The sequence below is a fragment of the Salmo salar genome, chromosome ssa20 (genome assembly GCF_905237065.1).
Source record: "Salmo salar chromosome ssa20, Ssal_v3.1, whole genome shotgun sequence".
Lineage (NCBI taxonomy): Eukaryota > Metazoa > Chordata > Actinopteri > Salmoniformes > Salmonidae > Salmo > Salmo salar.
In genome coordinates, this window is record NC_059461.1 from 15,725,900 (window position 1) to 15,753,665 (window position 27,766).

At 43.0% G+C, this 27,766-nt stretch overlaps 1 protein-coding gene across 6 annotated transcripts in view; it reads left to right on the top strand.

Annotated features, from left to right (window-relative positions):
- Nucleotides 1–27,766, top strand: part of LOC106580069 (transient receptor potential cation channel subfamily M member 7) — an 89,257-nt gene that overhangs the window by 16,925 nt on the left and 44,566 nt on the right. For all 6 annotated transcript variants that reach the window (XM_045702993.1, XM_045702996.1, XM_045702994.1 and 3 more), the window contains exons 2-9: nt 16,805–16,884; nt 17,675–17,864; nt 18,042–18,255; nt 18,429–18,553; nt 19,171–19,342; nt 19,615–19,789; nt 23,448–23,571; nt 23,818–23,890. In XM_045702993.1, the coding sequence (XP_045558949.1) occupies nt 16,805–16,884; nt 17,675–17,864; nt 18,042–18,255; nt 18,429–18,553; nt 19,171–19,342; nt 19,615–19,789; nt 23,448–23,571; nt 23,818–23,890 (1,153 nt within the window). The remainder of the gene's footprint in view (nt 1–16,804; nt 16,885–17,674; nt 17,865–18,041; nt 18,256–18,428; nt 18,554–19,170; nt 19,343–19,614; nt 19,790–23,447; nt 23,572–23,817; nt 23,891–27,766) is intronic.

The window sequence follows — 27,766 nt, forward strand, 5'->3', positions numbered from 1 at the left end:
GTGTTCTTCGGCTTGCAAGCCTCCCCCTTTTTACTCCAAACAGAACGATGGTCGTTATGGCCAAACAGTTCCATTTTTGTTTCATCAGACCAGAGGACATTTCTCCAAAATATACGATCTTTGTCCCCATGTGCAGTTGCAAACCGTAGTCTGGCTTTTTTATGGCGGTTTTGGAGCAGTGGCTTCTTCCTTGCTGAGCAGCCTTTCAGGTAATGTGATATCTGACTTGTTTTACTGCGGATATAGATACTTTTGTACCTGTTTCCTCCAGTATCTTCACAAGGTCTTTTGCTGTTGCTCTGGGATTGATTTGCACTTTTTGCACCAAAGTATGTTCATCTCTAGGAGACAGAAAGCGTCTCCTTCCTGAGCGGTATGACGGCTGCATGGTCCCATGGTGTTTATACTTGCATACTATTGCTTGTACAGATGAACGTGGTACCTTCAGACGTTTGGAAATTGCTCCCAAAGATGAACCAGACTTGTGGAGGTCTCCATTTTTTTCTGAGGTCTTGGCTGATTTCTTTTGATTTTCCCATGATGTCAAGCAAAGAGGTACTGAGTTTGAAGGTAGGCCTTGAAATACATCCACAGGTACACCTCCAATTGACGCAAATGATGTCAATTTGCCTATCAGAAGCTTCTAAAGCCATGACATAATTTTCTGGAATTTTCCAAGCTGCTTAAAGGCACTGTCAACTTAGTTTATGTAAACTTCTGACCCACTGGTATTGTGATACAGTGAATTATAAGTGAAATAATCTGTCTGTAAACAATTTTTGGAAACATTTCCTGTGTCATGCACAAAGTAGATGTCCTATCCGACTTGCCAAAGCAATAGTTTGTTAACAAGAAGTTTGTGGAGTGGTTGAAAATGAGTTTTAATGACTCCAACCTAAGTTTATGTAAACTTCAACTGTATGTATATTTTTGGGGCATTAATTAGAGTCACATACCAGTTTGCAAACAATGTAAAAAAATATATATCATTGAGTTAATAAAGCCGCATACAAATATAGTCTCTTTTTTGTTTTCTTGAGTAAGGCAGCTCCAAAATGCAGGTGTTTCAGCCAAACTCAGTGCTTTCTGTGGTCGTGGGGCACGCCAGCAGAAAATAGGAGCTTTGCACTGTGATTGGCTCAGTGTTCTGTCACTCATGGGGACACTACATCACCGCCAAGTTTAAGTCCTTAGTAAGGATAGTTATCGAAAATTCAAGCCCTTTGGGCCCTGCCTTAGAGTTACATTAGTAGTGCCCTTCCATGAAGGCTCAAGGTCATTGGCCACAGATAAAATGACGTCAAATCACGTTATATGTATAGTAGCTTTGATTGGACTGATCATGTCAACATCTCACTTTCAAAATCTTAGCTAGCAGTCATCATCATGAATCAAGTCAGCAATCTACTGGCAAATCATTTTCAATCCTTGTCATATGAAGAGAAATAATGAAGAGAAATTATAGATAAAACGTATCAGTGCTCATCGGCCATTGGACATAAACATTACACAACAAGTTGGAAATTGCAAATTCAACAATGAGTGGTTTGGAAGGAATCGGTGACAGTGGCTAACTGCAAGCATTGCAGTTATAGCCCCTTATAAACTGCACAGGGGGAGAAGATAGCTAGCTACATTTTGAAGTATTGCATTTGGATTCAAGTGGGTCGCCAACACCATATGTGTAATGCAACACCTTTTTTTGTTAAGGGACAGGTCCGTTCAAAATGCATGCAATTGTTACCTGGAGGAAAATGGGGAAAGGTCATGCTTTTTCAATTTCAGTCGGGGAGGGTTTAGTATATTTTTCTTTAATCCAGGGGACGGTCATGTCATTTGTAATCGATTAAATGTCAGCATTTTAGCATTTACGTATTGGATTCTACAATGTGTAACTTTGGTGTACAACCCTGCTCTCTCTCTCTCTCTCTCTCTCTCTCTCTCTCTCTCTCTCTCTCTCTCTCTCTCTCTCTCTCTCTCTCTCTCTCTCTCTCTCTCTCTCTCTCTCTCTCATTCTCCTCTCTGAGCCTGTCTGGGTGGGCATTTTGATTTTGGCTATCCATTGGCTGTTCGATCAGTCCCTCTTTATGCTTGGCGTATCCAGAAAGTGGGCGTGTAAAGTTTCTGGCTAATTAAATTGTGCTTGTAGTGATGATGTAGGGAGCTAGCGCGCAACAGAAATGCTGCGTTCAAAACAACTGGGAACTCTGAAATCTCCAACTTCAGTGCATTCAAGATAACTAAGCACTCGGGAAACAAACAAACTCTGACTGGGAAAATAGTTTTGAACGGTAATCCAACTCTGTATTCAAAGTCAGAAACTTTGGCATCTTTCTAAAGCTCAGACTTTCTGTCATTATTTGAGCTTTTTTTTTCTTCTCTCGAGTTCCCAGTTGTCTTGAAAGCACCAAAAAACCCTTGCGCAATTATGCAAGACCACAGCTTGTGAAAAGTTATCTAATTTAAGGGTTTCTTGCAGTCTTTGTCTGTTGAAGTTAAGTACAATGGAAGTCAAAAGGAGATGGTTCCTCAATGAGGAAAAAGTGATTGGGTTAAAGCAGGTGTTTGAGGAGTTGTTACCAAATGGAGAGGACAACAGTCCATGTGGAAGGCAGGACTATCTGTATGCCTATGAGTTGTTCTCCTCCTTTTTCGAGCAATACGTTTATCCTAGGCTGCCTGCCTGTCATTTCATATAAATCTAATTTGTAAAACAATGTTTTGAAATTCACTGTAAATTCATTGGGTAGGCCTATAGGGTAAAACAGTAGTTCCGTACCTTTTTCGGTGACTGTACCACCAACAGAATTTGGCTCTGCCTGGAGTACCCCTGAAGTACCCCCTCATGTGCATTTTACTAGTAGACCTACGGTCTCATGAGTCTTCTCAAGTACCCCTAGTGGATGGGCCAAGTAACCGGAGTGGTCCTAGTACCCCTGGTTGGGAACCACTGGGCCAAAAGCTAGACTTGGCCTACATTAGCTTGTTGTATACTTATTTTGAAAAATGTATTTACTTCTACAGCTTGCTCTTGCTTGCTGAATTTAAAATGAAGAAACCAAAAGAACTGGGGCGTTTTCATTACGCCGATTCTGTTGAAAAATGTTTTGCAAACAGACCGAAATGTGGAGGGACCTACCTGAATTTGTCCAATAGAAACTCTTATTTTGCTCCGTTTGCTTCTGTTTGGTTATAAACGGTTTCCATAATGAATACACCCATGGCTAGGAGCAAGAAGAAAGAGAGAGAGCACGTGCGATGTTGTGATCAAATACACCATATGAGTAGCCTGCTAATGTACCTTTCTGGACCTTGTAAACTGTACTCCCTGTATATAGATCAATTCTTGCATTTTATTTTATTCCTCATGTTACTATTTCATTTGTATTATTATTTTAAAACTCTGCGTTGTTGGGAATGGCTCGTAAGCAATGTTCCCTCAATTATTTTCCGGCAATGAGCAAATTTCAGGTCTGCTGAGCTCACACTTGAATGCTGTGAAAATCCTTTGCAACTTCTGGCATATGTTCACAGTAGGCTACTGTGTCTTTTTGATCAGTGTGGCCTACCATAAAAACTATGAAGAAATTGCATCCCATAACATTTTAACATGGAAATAGCTGTTCAGTCATTCAGCCTACAGTAGCAGACAATGTGCGGTGTTCAATGTAGGCCTACATTCAACGAAACATTTGAAAAAAACATGTAGGGATTGACATGAACCTGTTTATCCACTTGTCCTTCAGAAAAGGTGACTGAAAATGTGTTGTTTGATGCAAGAAACCACTTTACAAAATAAAATGCATTATTATTCCCATACCATTATTACAGAGAATCAGACAAATTATGCTACCCTCTGCCTATTGGCCACTTAGCTTATTCAAGCCTGTCTCAAAATACAACACTGCCCCTTTAAGACAGAAAAAAAGCTCTTTACCTGACTTGCTTTTCAAAGATGGCTAGAAAGGCACACGTTTTGTGGTCTTGTAGGAAGCAACCACTTCTATTGCTGAAATTAGCTATAACTGGGCTACTAACTGACTTACTAGCAAAGAATATGAACAAATGTGATCTCAATACAAGCGCATCTACTAGCAACCACTCATGCTGTAAACACAGTCCAGTTCAAAGTGAATGGCACAGATCCATATATGGCAATGGTCTATTTGCATATACTGTAGAGATACTGCAGCTCTGATTGGATATGGTGCACCGGTCTGTGTAGAGTATGGGCCTGAGTTGTGCCTGTCGATGCAATAGAATCCTACTCCAATGCACTCTGCATTCAAGATAATATCTGTTATAGTTTGTTTTGTTTTATTATGTTGCACTGAAAGTGACTAATATTGCATTGATTTGATCACAATTCCCACAGTAAAGGGAAACGTTGATAGTGTTAACTAAAGGGGATAACTAGAAAGTTGAGTAAAGTTCAATCTCGTTGCTTCTCTGCATGGGCTGATATTTCTTCTGCGAGACAGTCCTGGGAGAGCTTTGCGCCTGTTTGCAGCTTAGAGGGAACATTGCTCGTAAGCAAGCATGTCACGGTAAAGTCTACAACAGTTGTATTCGGCACATGTGGCAAATAAAAATTAGATTTGATTTTATGCAGTTATTTTGGTATGAAGCATTCAAAAAAGGACGTTTGAGTGGTTATTGTCTTGCTCTTCACTGTAATCAGAGGGCTAATATCAATACTATGCATGCCACTCTCTCTTGGCTAAAAGTAAACGAGAGACTGACTGCATCACTTTTTGCTTTAATATAAGAAGCATTAATAATGTTAAATTGCAAATTGTTTCCATAGTCAACTTACACACAGCACTGACACACACACTTACCTCACCAGCTATGTGTGACATATTAAATGTATGTACACTACCGTTCAAAAGTTTGGGATCACTTAGAAATGTCCTTGTTTTTGGGTTACTTAGAAATGTCCTTGTTTTTGAAAGAAAAGCAAAAAATTTGGTCCATTAATATAACATCAAATTGATCAGAAATACAGTGTAGACATTGTTAGTGTTGTAAATGACTTTTCTTTACGAAATATCTACATAGGCAAACAGAGGCCCATTATCAGCAACCATCACTCCTGTGTTCCAATGGCACGTTGTGGTGGCTAATCTAAGATTATCATATTAAAACGCTAATTGATCATTAGAAAACCCTTTTACAATCATGTTAGCACAGCTGAAAACTGTTGTTCTGATTAAAGAAACAATAAAACTGGCCTTCTTTAGACTAGTTGAGTATCTGGAGCATCAACATTTGTGGGTTCGATTACAGGCTCAAAATGGCCAGAAACTTTCTTCTGAAACTCATCAGTCTATTCTTGTTCTCAGAAATGACGTCAAATTCCATGCGAGAAATTGCCAAGAAACTGAAGATCTCGTACAACGCTGTGTACTACTCCCGTCACAGAACAGCACAAACTGGCTCTAACCAGAATAGAAAGAGGAGTTAGAGGCCCCGGTGCACAACTGATCAAGAGGACAAGTACATTAGAGTGAAAGAGTTAGAGTCTAGTTTGAGAAACAGACACCTCACAAGTCCTCAACTGGCAGCTTCATTAAATAGAACCCACAAAACACCAGCGGCGACTCCGGGATGCTATCCTTCTAGGCAGAGTTGCAAAGAAAAAGCCATAAGATGGGCAAAAGAACACAGACACTGGACAGAGGAAGATTGGAAAAAGTATTATGGACAGACTCATCTAAGTTTGAGGTGTTCGGATCACAAGGAAGAACATTCGTGAGACGCAGAAAAAATTAAAAGATGCTGAAGAAGTGCTTGATGCCATCTGTCAAGCATGGTGGAGGCAATGTGATGGTCTGGGGGTGCTTTGGTGGTGGTAAAGTGGGAGATTTGTACAGGGTAAAAGGGATCTTGAAGAAGGAAGGCTATCACTCAATTTTGCAACGCCATACCATACCCTGTGGACATTTACATTTACGTCATTTAGCAGACGCTCTTATCCAGAGCGACTTACAAATTGGTGCATTCACCTTATGATATCCAGTGGAACAACCACTTTACAATAGTACATCTATATCTTTTTTTGGGGGGGGTTAGAAGGATTACTTTATCCTATCCCAGGTATTCCTTAAAGAGGTGGAGTTTCAGGTGTCTACGGAAGGTGGTGATTGACTCCGCTGTCTTGGTGTCGTGAGGGAGCTTGTTCCACCATTGGGGTGCCAGAGCAGCGAACAGTTTTGACTGGGCTGAGCGGGAACTGTGCTTCCGCAGAGGTAGGGGGGCCAGCAGGCCAGAGGTGGATGAACACAGTGCCCTTGTTTGGGTGTAGGCCTGATCAGAGCCTGAAGGTACGGAGGTGCCTTTCCCCTCACAGCTCCTTAGGCAAGCACCATGGTCTTGTAGCAGATGCGAGCTTCAACTGGAAGCCAGTGGAGTGTGCGGAGGAGCGGGGTGACGTGAGAGAACTTGGGAAGGTTGAACACCAGACGGGCTGCGGCGTTCTGGATGAGTTGTAGGGGTTCAATGGCACAGGCAGGGAGCCCCGCCAACAGGGAGTTGCAGTAATCCAGACGGGAGATGACAAGTACCTGGATTAGGACCTGCGCCGCTTCCTGTGTAAGGCAGGGTCGTACTCTGCGAATGTTGTATAGCATGAACCTACAGGATCGGGTCACCGCCTTGATGTTAGCGGAGAACGACAGGGTGTTGTCCAGGGTCACGCCGAGGCTCTTAGCACTCTGGGAGGAAGACACAATGGAGTTGTCCACCGTGATGGCGAGATCATGGAAAGGGCAGTCCTTCCCCGGGAGGAAGAGCAGCTCCGTCTTGCCGAGGTTCAGCTTGAGGTGGTGAACCGTCATCCACACTGATATGTCTGCCAGACATGCAGAGATGCGATTCACCACCTGGTTATCAGAAGGGGGAAAGGAGAAGATGAATTGTGTGTCGTCTGCGTAGCAATGATAGGAGAGACCATGTGAGGATATGACAGAGCCAAGTGACTTGGTGTATAGCGAGAATAGGAGAGGGCCTAGAACTGAGCCCTGGGGGACACCAGTGGTGAGAGCACGTGGTGCGGAGACGGATTCTCGCCATGCCACCTGGTAGGAGCGACCTGTCAGGTAGGACGCAATCCAAGAGTGAGCCGTGCCAGAGATACCAAACTCGGAGAGGGTGGAGAGGAGGATCTGATGGTTCACAGTATCAAAGGCAGCAGATAGGTCTAGAAGGATGAGAGCAGAGGAGAGAGAGTTAGCTTTAGCAGTGCGGAGAGCCTCCGTGACACAGAGAAGAGCAGTCTTAGTTGAATGACCAGCCTTGAAAACTGACTGATTTGGATCAAGAAAGTCATTCTGAGAGACATAGCAGGAGAGCTGGCCAAGGACGGCATGTTCAAGAGTTTTGGAGAGAAAAGAAAGAAGGGATACTGGTCTGTAGTTGTTAACATCGGAGAGATCGAGTGTAGGTTTTTTGAGAATGGGTGCAACTCTCGCTCTCTTGAAGACGGAAGGGACGTAGCCAGCGGTCAAGGATGAGTTGATGAGCGAGGTGAGGTAAGGGAGAAGGTCTCCGGAAATGGTCTGAAGAAGAGAGGAGGGGATAGGGTCAAGCGGGCAGGTTGTTGGGCGGCCGGCCGTCACAAGACGCAAGATTTAATCTGGAGAGAGAGGGGAGAAAGAGGTCAAAGCATAGGGTAGAGCAATGTGAGCAGGACCAGCGGTGTCGTTTGACTTAACAAAAGAGGATCGGATGTCGTCGACCTTCTTTTCAAAATGGTTGCCGAAGTCATCCGCAGAGAGGGGGGAGGGGGAGGAGGATTCAGGAGGGAGGAGAATGTGGCAAAGAGCTTCCTAGGGTTAGAGGCAGATGTTTGGAAGTTAGAGTGGTAGAAAGTGGCTTTAGCAGCAGAAACAGAGGAGGAAAATGTAGAGAGGAGGGAGTGAAAAGATGCCAGGTCCGCAGGGAGGCTAGTTTTCCTCCATTTCCACTCGGCTGCCCGGAGCCCTGTTCTGTGAGCTCGCAATGAGTCGTCAAGCCACGGAGCAGGAGGGGAGGACCGAGCCGGTCGGGAGGATAGGGGACATAGAGAGTCAAAGAATGCAGAAAGGGAGGAGAGGAGGGTTGAGGAGGCAGAATCAGGAGATTGGTTGGAGAAGGATTGAGCAGAGAGAAGAGATGATAGGATGGAAGAGGAGAGAGTAGCAGGAGAGAGAGAGCGAAAGTTGCGACGGCGCAATACCATCTGAGTAGGGGCAGAGTGAGTAGTGTTGGAGGAGAGCGAGAGGGAAAAGGATACAAGGTAGTGATCGGAGACTTGGAGGGGAGTTGCAGTGAGATTAGTAGAAGAACAGCATCTAGTGAAGATGAGGTCAAGTGTATTGCCTGCCTTGTGAGTAGGGGGGGACGGTGAGAGGGTGAGGTCAAAAGAGGAGAGGAGTGGAAAGAAGGAGACAGAGAGAAATGAGTCAAAGGCGCTTAATTGGAGCCAATTTACTCCTTCAACAGGACAATGACCCAAATCACAGCTCCAAACTATGCAATAACTATTTAGGGAAGAAGCAGTCAGCTGGTATTCTGTCTATAATGGAGTGGCCAGCACAGTCACCGGATCTCAACTCTATTGAGCTGTTGTGGGAGCAGTTTGAACGTAAGAAGTGCCCTTCAAGCCAATCCAATTTGTGGTAGGTGATTCATGAAGCATGGGGTGAAATCTCTTTAGATTACCTCAACAAATTGACAACTAGAATGCCAAAGGACTGCAAGGCTGTAATTTCTGCAAATGGAGGATTCTTTGACAAAAGGACACAATTATTATTTAAATTACAAATCATTATTTATAACCTTGTCAACGTCTATATTTCCTAATCATTTTGCAACTTATTTCATGTATGTTTTCATGGAAAACAAGAACATTTCTAAATGACCCCAAACTTTTCAATGGTAGTGTAGTTCTGTCCTTAAGCTGTTCTTGTCTATTATTGTTCTGTATTTATGTCATGTTTCATTTTTTGTGTGGACCCCAGGAAGAGTAGCTGTTGCAGTCACCACAGCTAATGAGGATCCTAATCACATATATATATATTTTTATACCAAAATTCTAATTAGCCTACATAACTGCAGTTTACAGCCCTAGCCAATAATTGCATACTCACTTGATGACAATAATACTTTCCTCATTGCACTGTGTTGTTGTAGCCTAGGTAAGATAATGTTATTGTCTAAAAACGTATGCCTATTCAATAGTGGAGCTTTGCGTGCCCGACTGCTGCAGAGCGCAGCCTGGAGGAACACACAGATCTGCCATTTGATAATCAAACTTTTTTTTCTTGCATTTTGACAGATATGTATTTATACCCTGTAATATTTAGCTAATAAGTGGCCTAATATCTAGCTAATATTTAGCTTCTTCAGCTACACAATAGCCTCTCTCTTCCAGCTATTCCCTTGCGCAATAGGCTATACACTCTTAGAAAAAAGGGTTCCAAAAGGGTTCTTTGGCTGTCCCGATAGGGGAACCCTTTTTGGTTCCAGGTAGAACCCTCTGTGGAAATGGTTGTACATGTAACCTAAAAGAGTTCTACATGGAACCAAAAAGGGTTCTTCAAAGGGTTCTCCTAAGGGGACAGCAGGGGAACCCTTTTAAGTTCTAGATGGCACCTTTTTTTCTAAGAGTGTAGGCTACTGACACAAGATTCTCGGCTATTCCTCTTCTCATGAAATCCCAGGAAAAGCTATAGGCTACAAAATCTATAGGAGGTACATTTTTTATACTAGGCGTAATAGGCTTTTTGTGGAGAGAAGCAGGCTTGCTCTTGCTAATTGCTTAATGTAAAATAGGCCTAGGCCAAATGAACTGTCAGGGAAAGATGCAGCGAGAGAGTGCATCACTGGCCAGTCCAGTGATGATAACATTGTTGCACTGATGTAGTAAGTGGTTGCACAGGACAGACAGTGACGAGCATATGGAAAAAGAAGATCCAAACGAATTGACATCATTAGAAAAATGGAAATCCCTTGCAAACCACTTGAGCAAGGAGGCAAGCAATGACATGATGCATAGCTGCATGAAGTAGTTTTTTATTTTTTATTATTAATATTTTTTGGTGGATTTTATTTTATTCTCACAAAAGTAGTGCACTGGGCCTTTACTAATCCTGTATTAGCGGACCTATACAGCCTTCTGTAGAGCGGGCAAAAATGTTTTGGGGTATGAATACAGCAGTGATTCTCAACCACGGATTGATTTGTTTGAAATCACGACTGCAACGTTGATAGCCTAATAAAAAGTGATTTAATATTCCCTGCTATTTGATTTTCAATTATCATTTTTCAAACTCTTGGGGAGGGCCAGGTAAAAAAAATATTTTCCTCAGGAGGAGGGCCACCCATTTTCATTTCAAAGAGGTCCGAAACCTCCAGGTATCCCTCAATATAAATAACATTCATGCCCTAATCACTTCCATCGATATCACGCTGGAATCAATAGAACAGGGGGGCAAACGTTTGGGGTGTCGCACTGCTTAAAGATGCACCATGCAGAAATCGCTCATCCATTTCCTGTTTGCTATAATTCAAATAGTTCACCTAATTTCAGTTTATCACACTCTCTCAACCAGCTTCACCTGGAATACTTTTCCAACAGTCTTGAAGGAATTCTCCCATATGCTGAGCACTTGTTGGCTGCTTTTCCTTCACTCTGCAGTCCAACTCATCCCAAACTATCTCAATTGGGTTGAGGACGGGTGATTGTGGAGGCCAGATCATCTGATGCATCACTCCATCGCTCTCCTTCTTGGTCAAATAGCCCTTACACAGCCTGGATGTGTGTTGGGTCATTGTCCTGTTGAACAACAAATGATAGTCCCACTAAGCGCAAACCAGATGGGATGGCGTATCGCAGCAGAATGCTGTGGTAGCCATGCTGGTTAAGTGTGCCTTGAATTCTAAATAAATCACAGACAGTGTCACTAGCAAAGCACCCCCACACCTCCTCCTCCATGCATCATGGTGAGAACCACATATGCAGAGATCATCCGTTCACCTACTCTGCGTCTCACAAAGACACGGTGGTTGGAACCAAAAATCTCAAACTTGGACTCATCAGACCAAAGGACAGATTTCCACCGGTCTAATGTCCATAGCGCATGTTTCTTGGCCCAAGCAAGTCTCTTCTTATTGGTGTCCTTTAGTAGTGATTTCTTTGCAGCAATTCAACCATGAAGGCCTGATTCACGCAGTCTCCTTTGAAAAGTTGATGTTGAGATGTGTTTGTTACTTTAACTTTGTGAAGCATTACTTTGGGCTGCAATCTGAGGTGCAGTTAACTCTAATGAACGTATCCTCTGCAGCAGAGGTAACTCCGTGTCTTCCTTTCCTGTGGTGATCCTCATGAGAGCCAGTTTCATCATAGCGCTTGATGGTTTTTGCTTACTCCATGATTCCATATGTGTTATTTCATAGTTTCGATGTCTTGACTATTATTCTACAATGTAGAAAATAGTAAAAATAAAGAAAAACCCTTGAATGAGTAGGTGTCCTAACTTTTGACTGGTACTGTATGTGTAGGCATAGGCAATCGTGCAATTTGGATGATGCAATGTATGTATATTCTAAAAGGATGTTATACAATAGGCTACATGTCGGTACAGACTTTCATTCTGAAATGATGACGTAATAATAAAACATTGTGCTACAGTAGGCTACATAGAAAAATAGCTATACACCACTGGTTATAATACATGTAAAGCAATTACCATGTGTGGTCAACTGATAATTCCAGCACCATTTTGATTGGGACAGTGTCATTGCGCTGCTTTGAGACAAGCATCGGAACTCATCTTGATAAACCAATCAATATCAGACTTTTATTTTCACTGAGTCTCCTTTGGATATTTGGTTACAATTAGGCCTAATGATGTGCCTACCTAATAATGTGCCTACCTAATGTTTTCCTGAACTTTCCAAAACAGATTTTTACACTTTTCCCATAGGTTATTCAAGTCATCTTTTCTTATTGGTTAAGAAGGTCATAAGGCCTACATCGTTTCAATAACAATATAGCTGAAACCACTATTGGCTTCATTGGGCTGCAGATAAATTGAAATCAATTTGCCAAATTCTATAATTACTCCTGTGTCTACAGAAATAAAATCATTAAATCCTGCACCAGAGATAATAATTTAGCCACATAATTATTTTTTCTGCAGATTTGTGTTTTATCACATTACGAGCGCATTGGCCTACAGTTGGGAATCCCGCAATTGAGCAGTCTGAGCGGCAAATATCTAACAGCTGATTGTTGAGTAATGGCTGTCAATGAACAGCAGCCAGCAGCTAAACGGAAAAAACTGGAAAAAACAGTTTGGATAAGTGAGTGCCACTGGAAAGTTGGTGGACTCTAATTTCCTCCTCACATTGTAGACCTAAGATCTGTGCATCCACGCTTCATTGGCCTATGCTATTGGTTGCATTTAAAACTTGGGTCGTTTGTGTAACGGCCGTCGAAGGGGGTAGACCAAGGCGCAGCAGGTTGAGTGCTCATAATTAACTTTATTTAGAACACTAAACAAAACACAAACGACTGCCAAACAGTTCTGTCAGGTAACACGAAATACTAAACAGAAAATAACCACCCACAAACACAATGAGGAAAAAAACCCTACTTAAATATAGTCTCTAATCAGAGGCAACGAGATACAGCTGCCTCCAATTAGAGACCAATCCCAAACACTTCCACATAGACATAGACAACCTAGAATAAAGATAGTCTATTTCTAACATAGAACATAACCCAAAAACCCCGAAACACACAAACCAAACACCCCCTGCCACGCTCTGACCAAACTACAATGACAAATAACCCCTTTTACTGGTCAGGGCGTGACAGTTTCTTTTATTGATCTCAGTATGCCAATGTCAGAGGAGCTTGTCATTTTGTGTGGTATACTTTTTTTATATTGTAATGTCTCCAGTCCTTCCTAGAATTGTAGGAAATCATTTTTTCTCTGACCCGCAAACCCCTCAGCCTCTGGTCTACAGGACTGAGCCCCGAATGTTATGGAAATCTGGTGAGGGCCCTGGTATGTGGCCATCGACTTTTATAGAGAGAACACCCTGAGTTTTCTGTGCCATTTCATTTACTCCGCGTCCCAAGTCCTGCGCACCCCAGCGCTAGAGGTAATATTCAGCATTGAGTTACATGGTTACATGCATGCTATGGTTACATGCACACTGATTATTGTGCATAGTCAGACGAATATAATAGTTTGATTAAAACATTTACATGCTAAGCAAGAAAATAACCCTTTTATCTTTGGAGAGTTCTTCCTAGAACCTTCTATGAACGGGTAGAACCCACTGTAGTATTATTGGTGACCAATAGCTGTCTAATATTAGTTACTATGCTGTTACTAATCATTCATATATTAAGGCAGTGTTACATTATGACACCTACTAGGAAGTGTACTTCACAATAAAATCTACTAACCATGTGTATGTGACCAATAACATTTGATTTGGATTTGACATGCACTATTGGCCCGGCACAAGATGTTCTTACTAAACAACACTAAACTGTACTCCCGTCTCGTGCCTGGTAAAAAAAAAAATTCTCCCGTCTCGTGCCTTTTAAATTGAATTATTAATGACATTACATATGACATAAGGCCTTTCTTTGAGGCCCTAGTTATACCCTAATACAGTAGTGTTAGGAATCTTCTGGTTTACAGGTCGCATCAGGCCTGCAAGTCACACTATGCTGGCTTGCAAGGTGATGTGAAGTTCATATTGGAATCCAGCCAGAGTTAGGATATCCAACACGTGGAATTGTCAAATCACTCGAAACCTGCATTCAGAATGAGTGCCAGGGTAGGGAAAATTGAATACTGAGACTATGTCAATCATCTAAACTGAAACAATAATCTCAGTAACATGTGCAATAAATCCAATTACTAACAGATTGGATTAGTTTAGAAAAATGTATGTTCTTTATCATTGTGTAGCATAAAATTTATCAACCATTCAATGTACATGCAAAATCACAGATATTACAGTAAAACAAATCAAATGTATTTATAAAGTTATTTTTATATCCTCAGATGTCATAAAGTGCTTATACAGAAACCCAGCTTAAAACCACAAACAACAAGCAATGCAGATGTAGAAGCACGATGGCTAGGAAAAACTCCCTAGAAAGGCAGGAACCTAGGAATAAACCAAGAGAGGACCCAGGCTCTGAGGGGTGGCCAGTCCTCTTCTGGCTGTGCCAGGTGGAGATAAGAGTACATGGCCATTTAGGCCAGAACGTTCATAGATGACCAGCAGGGTCAAATAATAATCACAGTGGTTGTAGAAGGTGCATCAGTTCAGCACCTCAGGAGTAAATGTCAGGTAGCTTTTCATAGCCAAGCATTCAGAGGTCGAGACAGCAGGTGCGGGAGAGAGAGAGCGGGTCGAAAACAGCAGGTCTGGGACAAGGTAGCACCTCTGGTGAACGGGTCATAGTTACATTGCCGCAGGCAGAACAGTTGAAACTGGAGCAGCAGCACGTCTGGTGAACAGGTCAGGGTTCCAAGCCTCAGGCAAAACTGCCAGGAGTCATCAGGCCAGTTAGTCATGAAGCATGGTCCGAGAGAGAGATTAATTAGAGGGAGCATACTTAAATTTAGACTGACCCTATCCCCGGCACATAGACTATTGTAGCATAGACAATGGAAGCTGAGACAGGGGGGGACACTGTGACCCTGTCCGACGATAGCCCTGGACAGGGCCAACCAGACAGGATATATCCCCACCCACTTTGCCAAAGCACAGCCCCCACACCACTAGAGGGATATCAACAGACCCCCAACTTACTACCCTGAGACAAGCCCACAAAGTTCTCCTCCACTGCACGAGCCCGAGGGGGAGAAAAACCGGACAGGAAGATCATGTCAGTGACTCAACCCACTTAAGTCAAGTATAACGAAAAAAGCCTGCCACGATGTGACACACCCCTCCTAGGTATGGCATGAAAAAGCACTAGTAAACCAGTAACTCAGACCCGTAATAGGGTCAGGGACAGAGAATCCCAGTGGAGAGGGGGAGCCGGCCGGGCAGAGACAGCATGGACAGTTCGTCACTCCCGTGCCTTGCCGTTCACATTCGCACCCCTGGGCCAGGCTACACTCAATCATAGGACCTACTGAAGAGACAAGTCTTCAGTAAAGACTTAAAAGGTTGAGACCGAGTCTGCGTCTCTCACATTGGTAGGCAGACCATTCCATAAAAATGGAGCGCTATAGGAGAAAGCCCTACCTCTAGCTGTTTGCTTAGAAATTCTAGGGACAATAAGGAGGCCTGCGTCTTGTGACCGTAGCGTACGTGTAGGTATGTACGGCAGGACCAAATCAGTAAAACCTTGAAATCAGCCCTAGCCTTAACAGGAAGCCAGTGTCGAGAGGCTAGCACTGGAGTAATACATTACAATTTTGGGGTTCTATTCAAGATTCTAGTAGACGTGTTTAGCACAAACTGAAGTTTATTTAGTGCTTTATCCGGGTAGCCGGAGAATAGAGCATTGCAATAGTCTAATCCAGAAAGTACTACTTAAGTAGTTGTTTGGGGTGTCTGTACTTTACCATTTATATTTTTGACTACTTTTACTTCACTATATTCCTAAAGAAAAGCGTACTTACTGACCATAACTAATAACCACAAATACAGACCACAACCACAGACCACACAACTAATAACCACAAATACTGACCACAACCACACAACTACTGACCACAACCACTGACCACAATTACGGACCACAACCACAACCATACAACTACTGACCACAACAACTGGCCACAACCACAGAACTACTGACCACACAACTACTGGCCACAACAACACAACTACAGACCATAACTACTGACCTCAACTCCTGTCTGCAACTACTGACCACAACCACACAACTACTGACCATAAATACTGACCAAAAATATGTGAGCAGCATTAGGTGAAGATGGATGAGAAATACTCCTACAAGACAGATGGAAAAATATACTTTCTGGAAAATGTACCTGTTAGTGTATCAATAGCAACAGTCTGGCCATTCTCTAATCAACCCGAGAGACGTTTCAAAAGAAACGTTCCGGAATTCAGTTTTTTTATGATGTGAAAAAATCAAGAGCAGCGGTGTAGTAGATGGTAAATGCAAACCCAGTTTACCCAACTTTTGCGGAAAAAATTCATTAAAACTATATGTATATGTACTGTAGACAAACAGTGGTTATGTATAGGATGATCCGGCAGAATCAATTCTTCCTTAGCAGTTGACTGTACAGTATGTCATTATTCTACACAAGGTTAAAACAATCATGAATGAGCATCATTAGGTTAATATGAATGAGAAAACAAATTGGAAAAATGCAAGATGTTTTCAGGCAAAGTAGATTTTTCAAACAAGTCAAACGGTGTAACAATTGACAGTTTTCATGTTTTTCTCGTGTATCACTTTAATCAGAGTATAGACAAAATGTTGGTCTTTCTCATTTTCATCCACTACCACAAAAATAACTTTTAAAGAGCTTTAGCAAGCCTCGCAATTTGACTTGTAAAGTTACCATCTAGTTATACCTCATTGATTGAATCACAGCCCTGCCAGACTGATATCCGTGCAGCGTTTAATGTAAGCTCGCGGGATCAGGCGGCTTTGTGAGGCTACAGGGGTCCTGAAATTCAAAATCAAATATCTAAATGGTCCTTGGTATGACCATCTTAAAACAATTCCATATGTTAGCTAAGTAGAAAGTCAGCCCCAGGCCCTTTGACCTTAATGTTGTGTGTTGTGTTCCAGTCACAGAGGTGTTGGATTGACGACACCTTCTGCAAGAGGGAGTGCATTAAATTCATCCCAGCATGCCGAGACCTACACAGGTGAGCTGGAATTGGTATTTACTGAACAATGTCAAAATGTCATATGATAGTAGTGCTGGAATAATAATTGTAATAACTTTTACCATGTCTGGTTTTTGAAAAAGCAAACTTTTGGCAACCATACTAACTGTCCCAGGGAAACTCTAGCTATGTGGTTATGTTGCTCATGTATAATTTCCTGTTTATTGCAGATGTTCAGTCCCTCCAGGATTCCTCGATTCTGTGATAGCAGATTTTTTTGCAAAATCAACAATTCCCCCTCATGTTATGCGAGGACTTGTATGTTTGACCGCATAAAACAGTCAAATCATTCCAATATTATTGCATAAAATGGACCCATTGCCGCAGTACAACAAGAGGGCTCGTAATTTCAACCAATCACCTCCCATTTACAGCATACAGCATGGTTCAATCAAGCCACATGCCAACAAAAGTTTTCCCTCATCATTGCATTTTTTTGGACAAATTTGACAAAATCTTCACATATTGCCATGTAAAATGTCATAATTGCAGCAGCAGAATTTTAGCCCGCAGATATCATAACAAATCTCTGCGGAATCCTGAAGGGACTGTGTGTCAAGTATGCCAAAACCTAATAAGGTATGACTTTACTGTGTGTGTGTGAGTGCGTGCATGTTTTGAGAGTGAGATTTCCCATTTTAGTGTAAAAGTAAACTAACACAGTAATTCCATGTATACTATCTTGACATTTATAGGGACAGCAATGCATTTTTGTGCCAATGTTTAACAACTAGAAAGGTTTGAGTTTTTCCTCTCTCCCTACCCCCAGATGCTGCTGCGGACATCTGGTAGGGGAGCACACCTGGCTGGAGACTGGCCCCATCCTGTCCCGCTGGCCTGGGCCCCAGGCAGTGCAAGAAGAGAGGTGGTCAGTGGAGTGTCACACACAAGCCAGTGCCACCGATGCCTACGGAACCATTGACTTCCAGGACAGCACTGAACATAACTGCCATGCCAAGGTCTGTAGCTATTGCTGCATTCATGTGCTAGTCGAAACTAGGAAACTCAGAAATATCCAACTGGGTGTGCAACGATGCTACCCGAGTTTCCCACTTGTATTTACCACTTGGAAGCTTGTTAGGAATTGTTATCTCATATTCATGTGGTTGACCATGCTTTATGTGATGACTGTGCAGTACGTTCGTGTTGCGGTCGATGCAAAGGCTGAGGCTCTGCTGCAGCTGATGCTGAGGGAGTGGCAGATGGAACGGCCTAAACTACTGCTGACGGTCCACGGGGGGGCAGAGAACTTCCCTCTCCCCCTCAAGGTTAGACAGGCCTTCAGCAAAGGCCTGATCACCGCAGCCCAGAGCACTGGAGCCTGGATAATCACAGACGGCATCAACACAGGTGTGTGAAATAATGCAGATTCATTTTGCACTGGGGCTATAATTAAGACACTAAGCATGGGTGGATGTGAGCATCTGTGTGTGTGATTTTGGCTGAATTTACATGTATTATATTGTGTGTGTGGGATTACGTTTATATGTGTGTAAGTGGACTGAGTATCCGACCCTTCCTAGGTGTGTCCCTGTATGTAGGGGAGGCTGTGAAAGCATACGGCACCAATGGCCGCAGGAAGAGGAACGCTGTAGGGGTCACGCCCTGGGGTGTAATTGACAACCACAGTGACCTTATAGGGAGAGATGTGAGTGTTGTTCTTTATAAAGATATCAGTGCTTTTAAGGAACGCTTCGAATTAACCTTTCACTGCAGCAGGCTAAATCAGGGTCACACAGAATGTTTCTTGGTAGTCTTAAACAAATTTACTTTGAAACAAAAGTATACACCTCACACACATGGTTATGGGCTTAAAAAAAGAAGACACCTGTATCATGTCAGATATAGAGTTGAAATGATTTACATTTTGAGTTTGCATCCCAATATTACACTCTATATGCATCACAGAAGACTGAAATATAACAAAACCATTTGACATAGAAACACTGGATTTTCAGTGGCTTTTTTAAAAATAATGTTTATTTCTTTATGAAATTTGAAAAATATGAATAACACCACCATGAGGCTACTGGGTAATTTGACTGCAGGAAAGAGTTACACCATTCTGCCACCTTATAAGAAGGTTTGCTGTATTTCTTTTGCACAGATCTGTACTAATTTCAGCCACAGAAATGTCACCTTTATCTCTTTTGAGCTGCCATGTGCTCTCACTTTTCCGCTTGGACTATCCCAAATCCTCCTCTATTTTCTCTCAACCTGCTTTCTGACCTGTTTTTCTGACCTGTTTTCTGATATCTAACCCAGGTGCTCAGGCCTTACCAGCCCCTGAGAAACCCCTTGAGTAAAACGGTGTGTTTGAACAGCCTGCACTCCCACTTCCTGTTAGTGGACGATGGAACTCTGGGAAAACATGGCTGCCAGCTGGGACTCAGGAGGAAGCTGGAGAGACACATTCAACTGCAGAAGATCCATCCTAGTGAGTATGTGTGTGGCTTTGTGCATGTGTTTGTCTGTGTGTGTGAATGAGAGTGTGTATGTGAATATGTTGATGTGTGTGTGTGTGTAAGAAAAGGAGAGATTGCAATGTGTGTGTGTGTGTGTGTGTGTGAGTATTGTAATACACATGTGTTTAACAGTCTGTGTGTGTGTGTGTGTGTGTGTGTGTGTGTGTGTGTGTGTGTGTGTGTGTGTGTGTGTGTGTGTGTGTGTGTGTGTGTGTGTGTGTGTGTGTGTATCTCTCTCTGGCAGGGGTTAACCAGGGTGTGCCAGTGGTGTGTGTGGTGGTGGAGGGCGGCCCTGACATTGTGTCCATGGTGCTGGACTATGTGAGCAGTGTGCCCCCCGTGCCTGTTTTCGTCTTCGAGGGATCAGGCCGAGCGGCTGACTTGCTGGCATTCTTACACAAACAGACCGCTATGGATAGGTGTGTGGTGCCACTGTGGTCATCTATATGTTTTTTCAGGTTTTCACTCTCAAAATCCCACTTAAAAAAAAGAAAAACAACATAATTGGATGTTCTAAGTACACAGCAATGATAAAACCAAATTAGGAGACTACTTCTGAGAAAGTTTAAAAATGCATCTAGCACTGTTGTTTGGTTAGCAGCGTTTCTGTGGAGCACATATGTGATGGAGTTTGCAAAACAAATGCCCACTGGATTGATGCAAATAATCATGATATCATTCTGCCAGGTAGGCATAGGCTTCATTCCATAGTTCACATTTAATTGTGAAGGTTTTTGGGAAAGCCTTTCCGTCTATTAGAAGGCTTTCATTAACACCACCACAATTTTTCCTGTTCAATATGTTTTGGGTGTGGCGGCAACAATTTAGCAGCGGCGGTACGTCACTGCTAAATTAATACAGGGGAAACATTGCTTACATGTTGAAGACTTTGGTGCTTGTCCATGTAGAGGAACTACAGAGCTACAGAGACACATGATTGAATAGAGCCCTGAGGTTTCCCTGACCACCGTGTGACCTGTCCAAGAAAAATGCTGAGCCCTAAAGGACAGATTGAAATTCACTAGGGGGGAGGGGCTGGTCCAACTTAAGGTGTAATAAAAAAAGGCACACCACCCCTCCACCTCCTAAAAGTAAAACATATTTTCCCATGACCCTCACCTTCTACTGTAAAATGAGTTGAACACCCTCCCTCCTCAATAGAATTAACTCCAAATAATGTTTACGACCACAAATAACTGTGTTTATAAACGTGGATATTGACTTTGCCACTTCTGTGGCACTGTCGATGCCACGCACGGCTACGGGCCAGAAGTTTGAGAGTTAACCGACCCCCACAGACGAGCTCACTCTCCCTGCCTGTTTCATTACACTGCGATCAGAGCCGGCTGCAGACAATGATCAGATTTTCAACATTTTGATGCAGTATTTATAATTATGTAAAATATATGCAACTAATTTTCCACCAACAGATTTCTGCGCCAATGTACCACACAACCAATAAACAAAGCATGCCGAATTCGTGCACTTCAATATCATGGTTTGCGTTTTCAACACCGCAATAGATAGGCTTTGACAATCCTGACAAACAGAAAATAAATCCCTCCCTATCTTGTGGGCTTACCTAGTATCGAAGGCTTGGCTTGACAATGTCTGAATGTCATTAAACTTTTTGGTGTGTCGTAACAGATGTCTCTTTCTTTTCATCAATTGGCCGCTGCACAGTTTGGATTAATTGATTGATTTTAATTGTCGGTTAAAATAAAATCCATAGACGGTGTATTCAGACCCCTTCACTTTTTTCACATTTTGTTACGTTACAGCCTTATTCTAAAATTGATTAAATATATTTTTTACTCATCAATCTACACACAATATCCCATAATGACAAAGCGAGAACAGGTTTCTAGACATTTTTGCACATTTATTCAAAATAAAAACAGAACTACTTAATTTACGAAAGTATTGAGACCCTTTGCCATGAGTCTCGAAATTGAGCTCAGGTGCATCCTGTTCCATTGATCATCCTTGAGATGTTTCTACAACTTGACTGGAGTCCACCTGTGGTAAATTCAATTGGTTGGACATGATTTGGAAAGGCACACACCTGTCTATATAAGGTTCCACAGTTGACAGCGCATGTCAGAGAAAAAAACCAAGCCATGAGGTTGAAGGAATCAGGCCTTTATGGAAGAGTGGCCAGACGGAGGCCACTCCTCAGTTAAAGGCACATGACAGCCCGCTTGGAGTTTGCCAAAAGGCACCTAAAGGACTCTCAGACCATGAGAAACAAGATGCTCTGGTCTGACGAAACCATGATTGAACTCTTTGGCCTGAATGCCAAGCGTCACGCCTGGAGGAAGCCAGGCACCGCTCATCACCTGGCCATACCATCCCTACGGTGAAGCATGGTGGTTGCAGCATCATGCTGTGAGGATGTTTTCAGCGGCAGGGACTGGGAGGCTAGTTAGGATCGAGGGAAAGATGAACAGAGCAAAGTACAGAGAGATCCTTTATGAAAACCTGGTTCAGAGCGCTCAGGACCTCAGACTGGGGAAAAGGTTCACCAACAGGACAATGACCCTAAGCACACAGCCAAGACAAAGCAGGAGTGGCTTTGCGACATGTCTCTGAATGTCCTTGAGTGGCCCAGCCAGATCCCGGACTTGAACCCAATCGAACATCTCTGGAGAGACCTGAAAATATCTGTGCAGCGACGCTCCCCATCCAACCTGACAGAGTTTGAGAGAATCTGCAGACAAGAATGGGAGAAACTCCCCAAATACAAGTGTGCCAAGCTTGTAGCATCATACCTAAGACTCAAGGCTGTAACCGCTGCCAAAAGTGCTTCAACAAAGTACTGAGTAAATGTAAATGTAAATTTGATATTTCAGTTTTTTATTTTTGCTTTGTTATTATGGGGTATTGGTTGTAGATTGATGAGGGGAAAAAACTATTCAATCCATTATAGAATAAGGCTGTAACTTAACTAAATGTGGAAAAAGTGAAGGGGTCTGAATAGTTTCCGAATGCAATGTATACACAAATATTTTAAGTGCCTGAGATTGCACAATGAAGTTGGGAACTTATTTCCATTGTGGTCCTTATTTTTTTAAACATAAATACATGTACAATTACGTAGATACAGACACATTACAGAGACAGAGACAACAAATGCTCAACCTCCAGATGAGTGTGAGGGGGGAGTTTAAACACAATTCTTACAAGCTTGTTTGGCTGGTAGCTTATTCATTAGATGTTTGGGGCTGCTGGTGAACCATGATGTGCAGGCATAATCACAGTGACACTGGACTAACGCACTTGCCAGAGTCTTTAGGATGTCTATAGCTAGGCTTCCATCCCATTGGAGACAGATTTTCATGTGAATATTCTAAAATCTTCATTTCAGAGTTTCCTTTAGGAAAATTGTATTTTACCGGATATTTTTGAAATTTTACGAACATCCATATGCAGTCAGATACTGTTGGATTATAGGAGTAAATCTGGTAGGCCTGAAACAGTCTTCCTCACCTCAAGTTCAACTGTCGGACTCAGTTGGAGCGTCAGGGCGCACTGCCTTCATATCATAGGCATACAGTAGCTAAAGCTTAATAATAGCCATACCAAACCTTCACAAATGTTTTTAAACTTAATTAGGGCAATATCAAAAGTAAGTCAAGCCATTGTTTATACAAGCAGAAGACAAAATCTCCCCTGTGCCCCCCAAAAAACAACCTTGCCCAAAGCAACAAAAACAAAAACTATTGGACAACCCTCCCTTATTTGGATCACTCCACCCAACAGTACATTTTGATCAATCCCTAACTCAGTGGAAGGCCCAGAGTTTTTCCTGGTCAGGTTACGGGCTCAGGAAACTCTCAGGGCTCCACTCATGTGTATCCGTAGCTCTGTAGTCAGTGTGTATGCGGTACACCTTATGTAGGTTCAGTATACAGACTGTACCTACACAAACATTACAAAAATTTGAACTGAGTGGAAGAGGAAGCTAGCCAACCAGACCTCATAACTTAGCATATGGTCAGGCCAAATGGACCCATGTTGTTGGCCTGTGTCTTACTGTACCTCACTGGTGTATCAGTCTATACTTACTGTGTACAGGCAGCTGGACACAGACATCAAGGAGGACTTCCTTCTGAGGATAGGGGGCATGTTTGGTCTGGAGAGAGCAGACGTAAACCAGCTCTACAAACTTCTGATGGAGTGTATGGACTACAGACAGTCTGTGAGTAAAGTGACTGTGGGCCGGTTGCCTACTCATGGATTAAAATGTACTTTCAATTGAGATTCTCCTTTAAAGAATGATTTAGACTTAACCTGGGTCTATGAAACCATCCCATCCATGTTCAGTTCATGATTATTTTCTACCTTTCAATAGGCTCCCAGGCTAAGTATAATGTTTACATAAAGGGTGGACATCCAATGACTGTCGTTCACTACATAGAGCTATTTCTATATTTATAAAACACAGATCACAATCTTCGACTCGGAATCCGAAGATCAACAGGAGGCAGACTGCGCCATTTTGATGGCAACACTGAAAGGTACCCCTCCTCCTGCCCTTTATGCTTGCGTCTTTCACTGGAATGTGTGATGTCATTCAGTAGATACTCAGATGAGACTTGACCCAGTCATGTCGTGCCTAGGTCTGTGGTGGTCATGACATTTTGTCATCTGGTGATTGTCAAGCAAACAACTGCCGGTTCGCTAATTGACCGTTAATTAACATAAACACATTTAGCGTCTCCTTGCTTCCATGCTTGGCCTACAAGCCACCGATGCAGACCTTTGGAACATCTACATTTCAAAACGTCAAATAAATCAATTTAATATAGCCTACACCATCACAATAAATCCAGTATGTTTTTTAGACAGGTCTAAAGAAACATGATATGATGATAATTTAGTCTATTTCAGAAGAACAGAATAGCATACTCTGAGTTGTCCTTATGTTAGGCCCTGATCTGGCTATGCCATATGGCTGTGGGCTACACTAGTTCATTTAGCAGACAAGATATGCTTAGAATTCCATGGCATTATTTTATATTATTATATAGTATGAAGAATACAATTGAACATAGCTGAATAAAATAGAAAGGATATTTTCTCCGATTTGAGGGAGTGCGCAACTATGTTATCAGAGATAACAGGCCGACAGAGATGGCCACCTCGCTTCGCGTTCTCAGGAAACTATGCAGTATTTAGTTTTTTATGTATTATTTCTTACATTGTTACCCCAGGAAATCTTAAGTTTTATTACATACAGCAGGGAGGAACTATTGGATATAAGAGCAACGTCAATTTACCAACATTACGACCAGGAATACAACTTTCCCGAAGCGGATCCTCTGTTTGGACCACCACCCAGGACAATGGATCGGATCCCAGCCGGCGACCCAAAACAACGGCGCCGCAGGAGGGCCAGAAGAAGCGGTCTTCTGGTCAGGCTCCGTAGACGGGCACATCGCACACCGCTCCCGAGTTTACTACTCGCCAACGTCCAGTCTCTTGACAACAAGATAGACGAAATCCGAGCAAGAGTTGCCTTCCAGAGAGACAGAGATTGTAATGTGCTTTGTTTCACGGAAACGTGGCTCACTCAAGACACGCTATCGGAGTCGGTACAGCCACCTGGTTTCTTCACGCATCGCGCCGACAGAAACAAACATCTCTCTGGGAAGAAGAAGGGGGGGTATGCCTTATGATTAACGAGACGTGGTGTGATCATAACAACATACAGGAACTCGAGTCCTTTTGCTCACCAGACCTAGAATTCCTTACAATCAAATGTCGACCGCATTATCTACCAAGAGAATTCTCTTTGATTATAATCACAGCCGTGTATATACCCCCCAAGCAGACACATCGATGGTCCTGAATGAACTTCATTGGACTCTTGTCCTCTCACTTTGTCGCTATACTGACATTTGACTTGTTTGATTGCCTTGCGGAGGGAATGACAACTCTGTTTGTATTCTGCCATATTCCTATTCGCCTTGCCATGGTTAAATGCGGTGGTAGGCGCCTTCAGTTTTGAGCGAATGCTGCCATCTATCCACGGTTTCTGGTTAGGGTAGGTTGTAATAGTCACAGTGGGTACAACATCTCCTATACACTTCCTTATAAACTCACTCACCGAATCAACGTATACATCGATATGATTTTCTGAGGCTACCCGGAACATATCCCAGTCCGTATTATCAAAACAATCTCGAAGTGTGGATTCCGATTGGTCGGCAGCGTTGAATAGTCCTCAGCACAGATTTTTCCTGTTTGAGTTTCTGCCTATAGGAAGGGAGGCGCAAAATGGAGTCGTGGTCACATTTGCCGAAAGGAGGGCGAAGGAGGGCCTTGTATGCATCGCGGAAGTTAGAGTAACAATGGTCCAGTGTTTTTCCAGCGCGAGTGCTACAGTCAATATGCTGAAAGAATTTAGGTAGCCTTTTTCTCAAATTTGCTTTGTTAAAATCCCCAGCTACAGTAAATGCAGCCTTAGGATAAGGTTTCCAGTTTGCATAAAGTCCAGTGAAGTTCCCTGAGGGCCGTCGTGGTATCGGCTTGAGGGGGGATATACACAGGACCGCCGAGTGCTGAATCGTGTAAAAATCGTCTGTTCTCGTTTGCAACACTCACTACCGAGTTCCAAACTGCCTCTGGAAGCAACGTCAGCACAATAACTGTTTGTCAGGAGCTTCATGAAATGTGTTTCCACAAGTCTACGATCACCATGTGCAATGCCAAGAGTTGGCTGGAGTGGTGTAAAGCTCGCCGCCATTTGACTCTGGAGCAGTGGAGTGACGAATCATGCTTCACCATCTGGCAGTCCAATGTACTAATCTGGGTTTGGCGTAGACCAGGATAACGCTACCTGCCCCAATGCATAGTGCCAACTGTAAATTTTGGTGGAGGAGGAATAATGCTCTGGGGCTGTTTTTCATGGTTCGGGCTAGGCCCCTTAGTTCCAGTAAAGGGAAATCTTAACGATATGGCATACAATGACATTCTAGATGATTCTATTCTTCCAACTTTGTGGCAACGGTTTGGGGAAGGCCCTTTCCTGTTTCAGCATGACAATGCCCCTGTGCACAAAGTGAGGTTCATACAGAAATGGTTTGTCAAGAATGGTGTAGAAGAACTTGGCTGGCCTGCACAGAGCCCTGACCTCAACCCCATCGAACACCTTTCGGATGATTTGGAATGCCGACTGCTAGCCAGGCCTAATCGCCCAACATCAGTGCCCAACCTCACTAATGCTCTTGTGGCTGAATGGAAGCAAGTCCCTGTAGCAATGTTCCAACATCTAGTGGAAAGCCTTTGCAGAAGAGTGGAGGCTGTTACAGCAGCAAAGGGGGGACCAAAATTATATTAATGCCCATGATGTTGGAATGAGATCTTCAATGAGCAAGTGTCCACATACTTTTGGTCATGTAGTGTATATCATTCACACGTGATAAGCTAATATTGTAACCCATTAGACTATTCTTGATTTAATCTGGTCTTTACATAAACTCAGCAAAAAAAGGAAAAAACCCTTTTTCAGGACCCTGTCTTTCAAAGAAAATGTGTATCTTCATTGTAAAGGGTTTACACACTGTTTCCCATGCTTGTCCAATAAACAATTAATGAACATGCACCTGTGGAACGGTTGTTAAGACACTAACAGCTTACAGACGGTAGGCAATTAAGGTCACAGTTATGAAAACTTAGGACACTAAAGAGGCCTTTCTACTGACTCTGATAAACACCAAAGGGTCCCTGCTCATCTGCATGAATGTGCCTTAGGCATGCTACAAGGAGGCATGAGGACTGCAGATGTGGCCAGGGCAATACATTGCAATGTCCGTACTGTGAGACGCCTAAGACAGAGCTACAGGGAGACAGGACGGACAGCTGATCGTCCTCGCAGTGGCAGACCACGTGTAACAACTGCACAGGATCTGTACATCCGAACATCACACCTGCGGGACAGGTACAGGATGGCAACAACAACTGCCCGAGTTACACCAGGAAAGCACAGTCCCTCCATCAGTGCTCAGACTGTCCGCAGTAGGCTGAGAGAGGCTGGACTGAGGGCTTGTAGGCTTGTTGTAAGGCAGGTCCTCACCAGACATCACCGGCAACAACGTCGCCTATGGGCACAAACCCACCATCGCTGGACCAGACAGGACTGGCAAAAAGTGCTCGTCACTGACGAGTCACGGTTTTGTCTCACCAGGTGTCACGAACCAGCTTGAAGTTCATAACAAAAAGGGAGACAAAGTGGAGTTAAGGAATAACAAAATCTATTTATTTGTTTTGATTTCAAATTGACCATTATCATGCACCTGTTTCGAAACAGGGGCAGGGGAAAAAATACATATCATTCATGCTCTTAAATAGGGAATGGAGGACACTTTTCCCGTGGTTCGTTTTCATGCCAG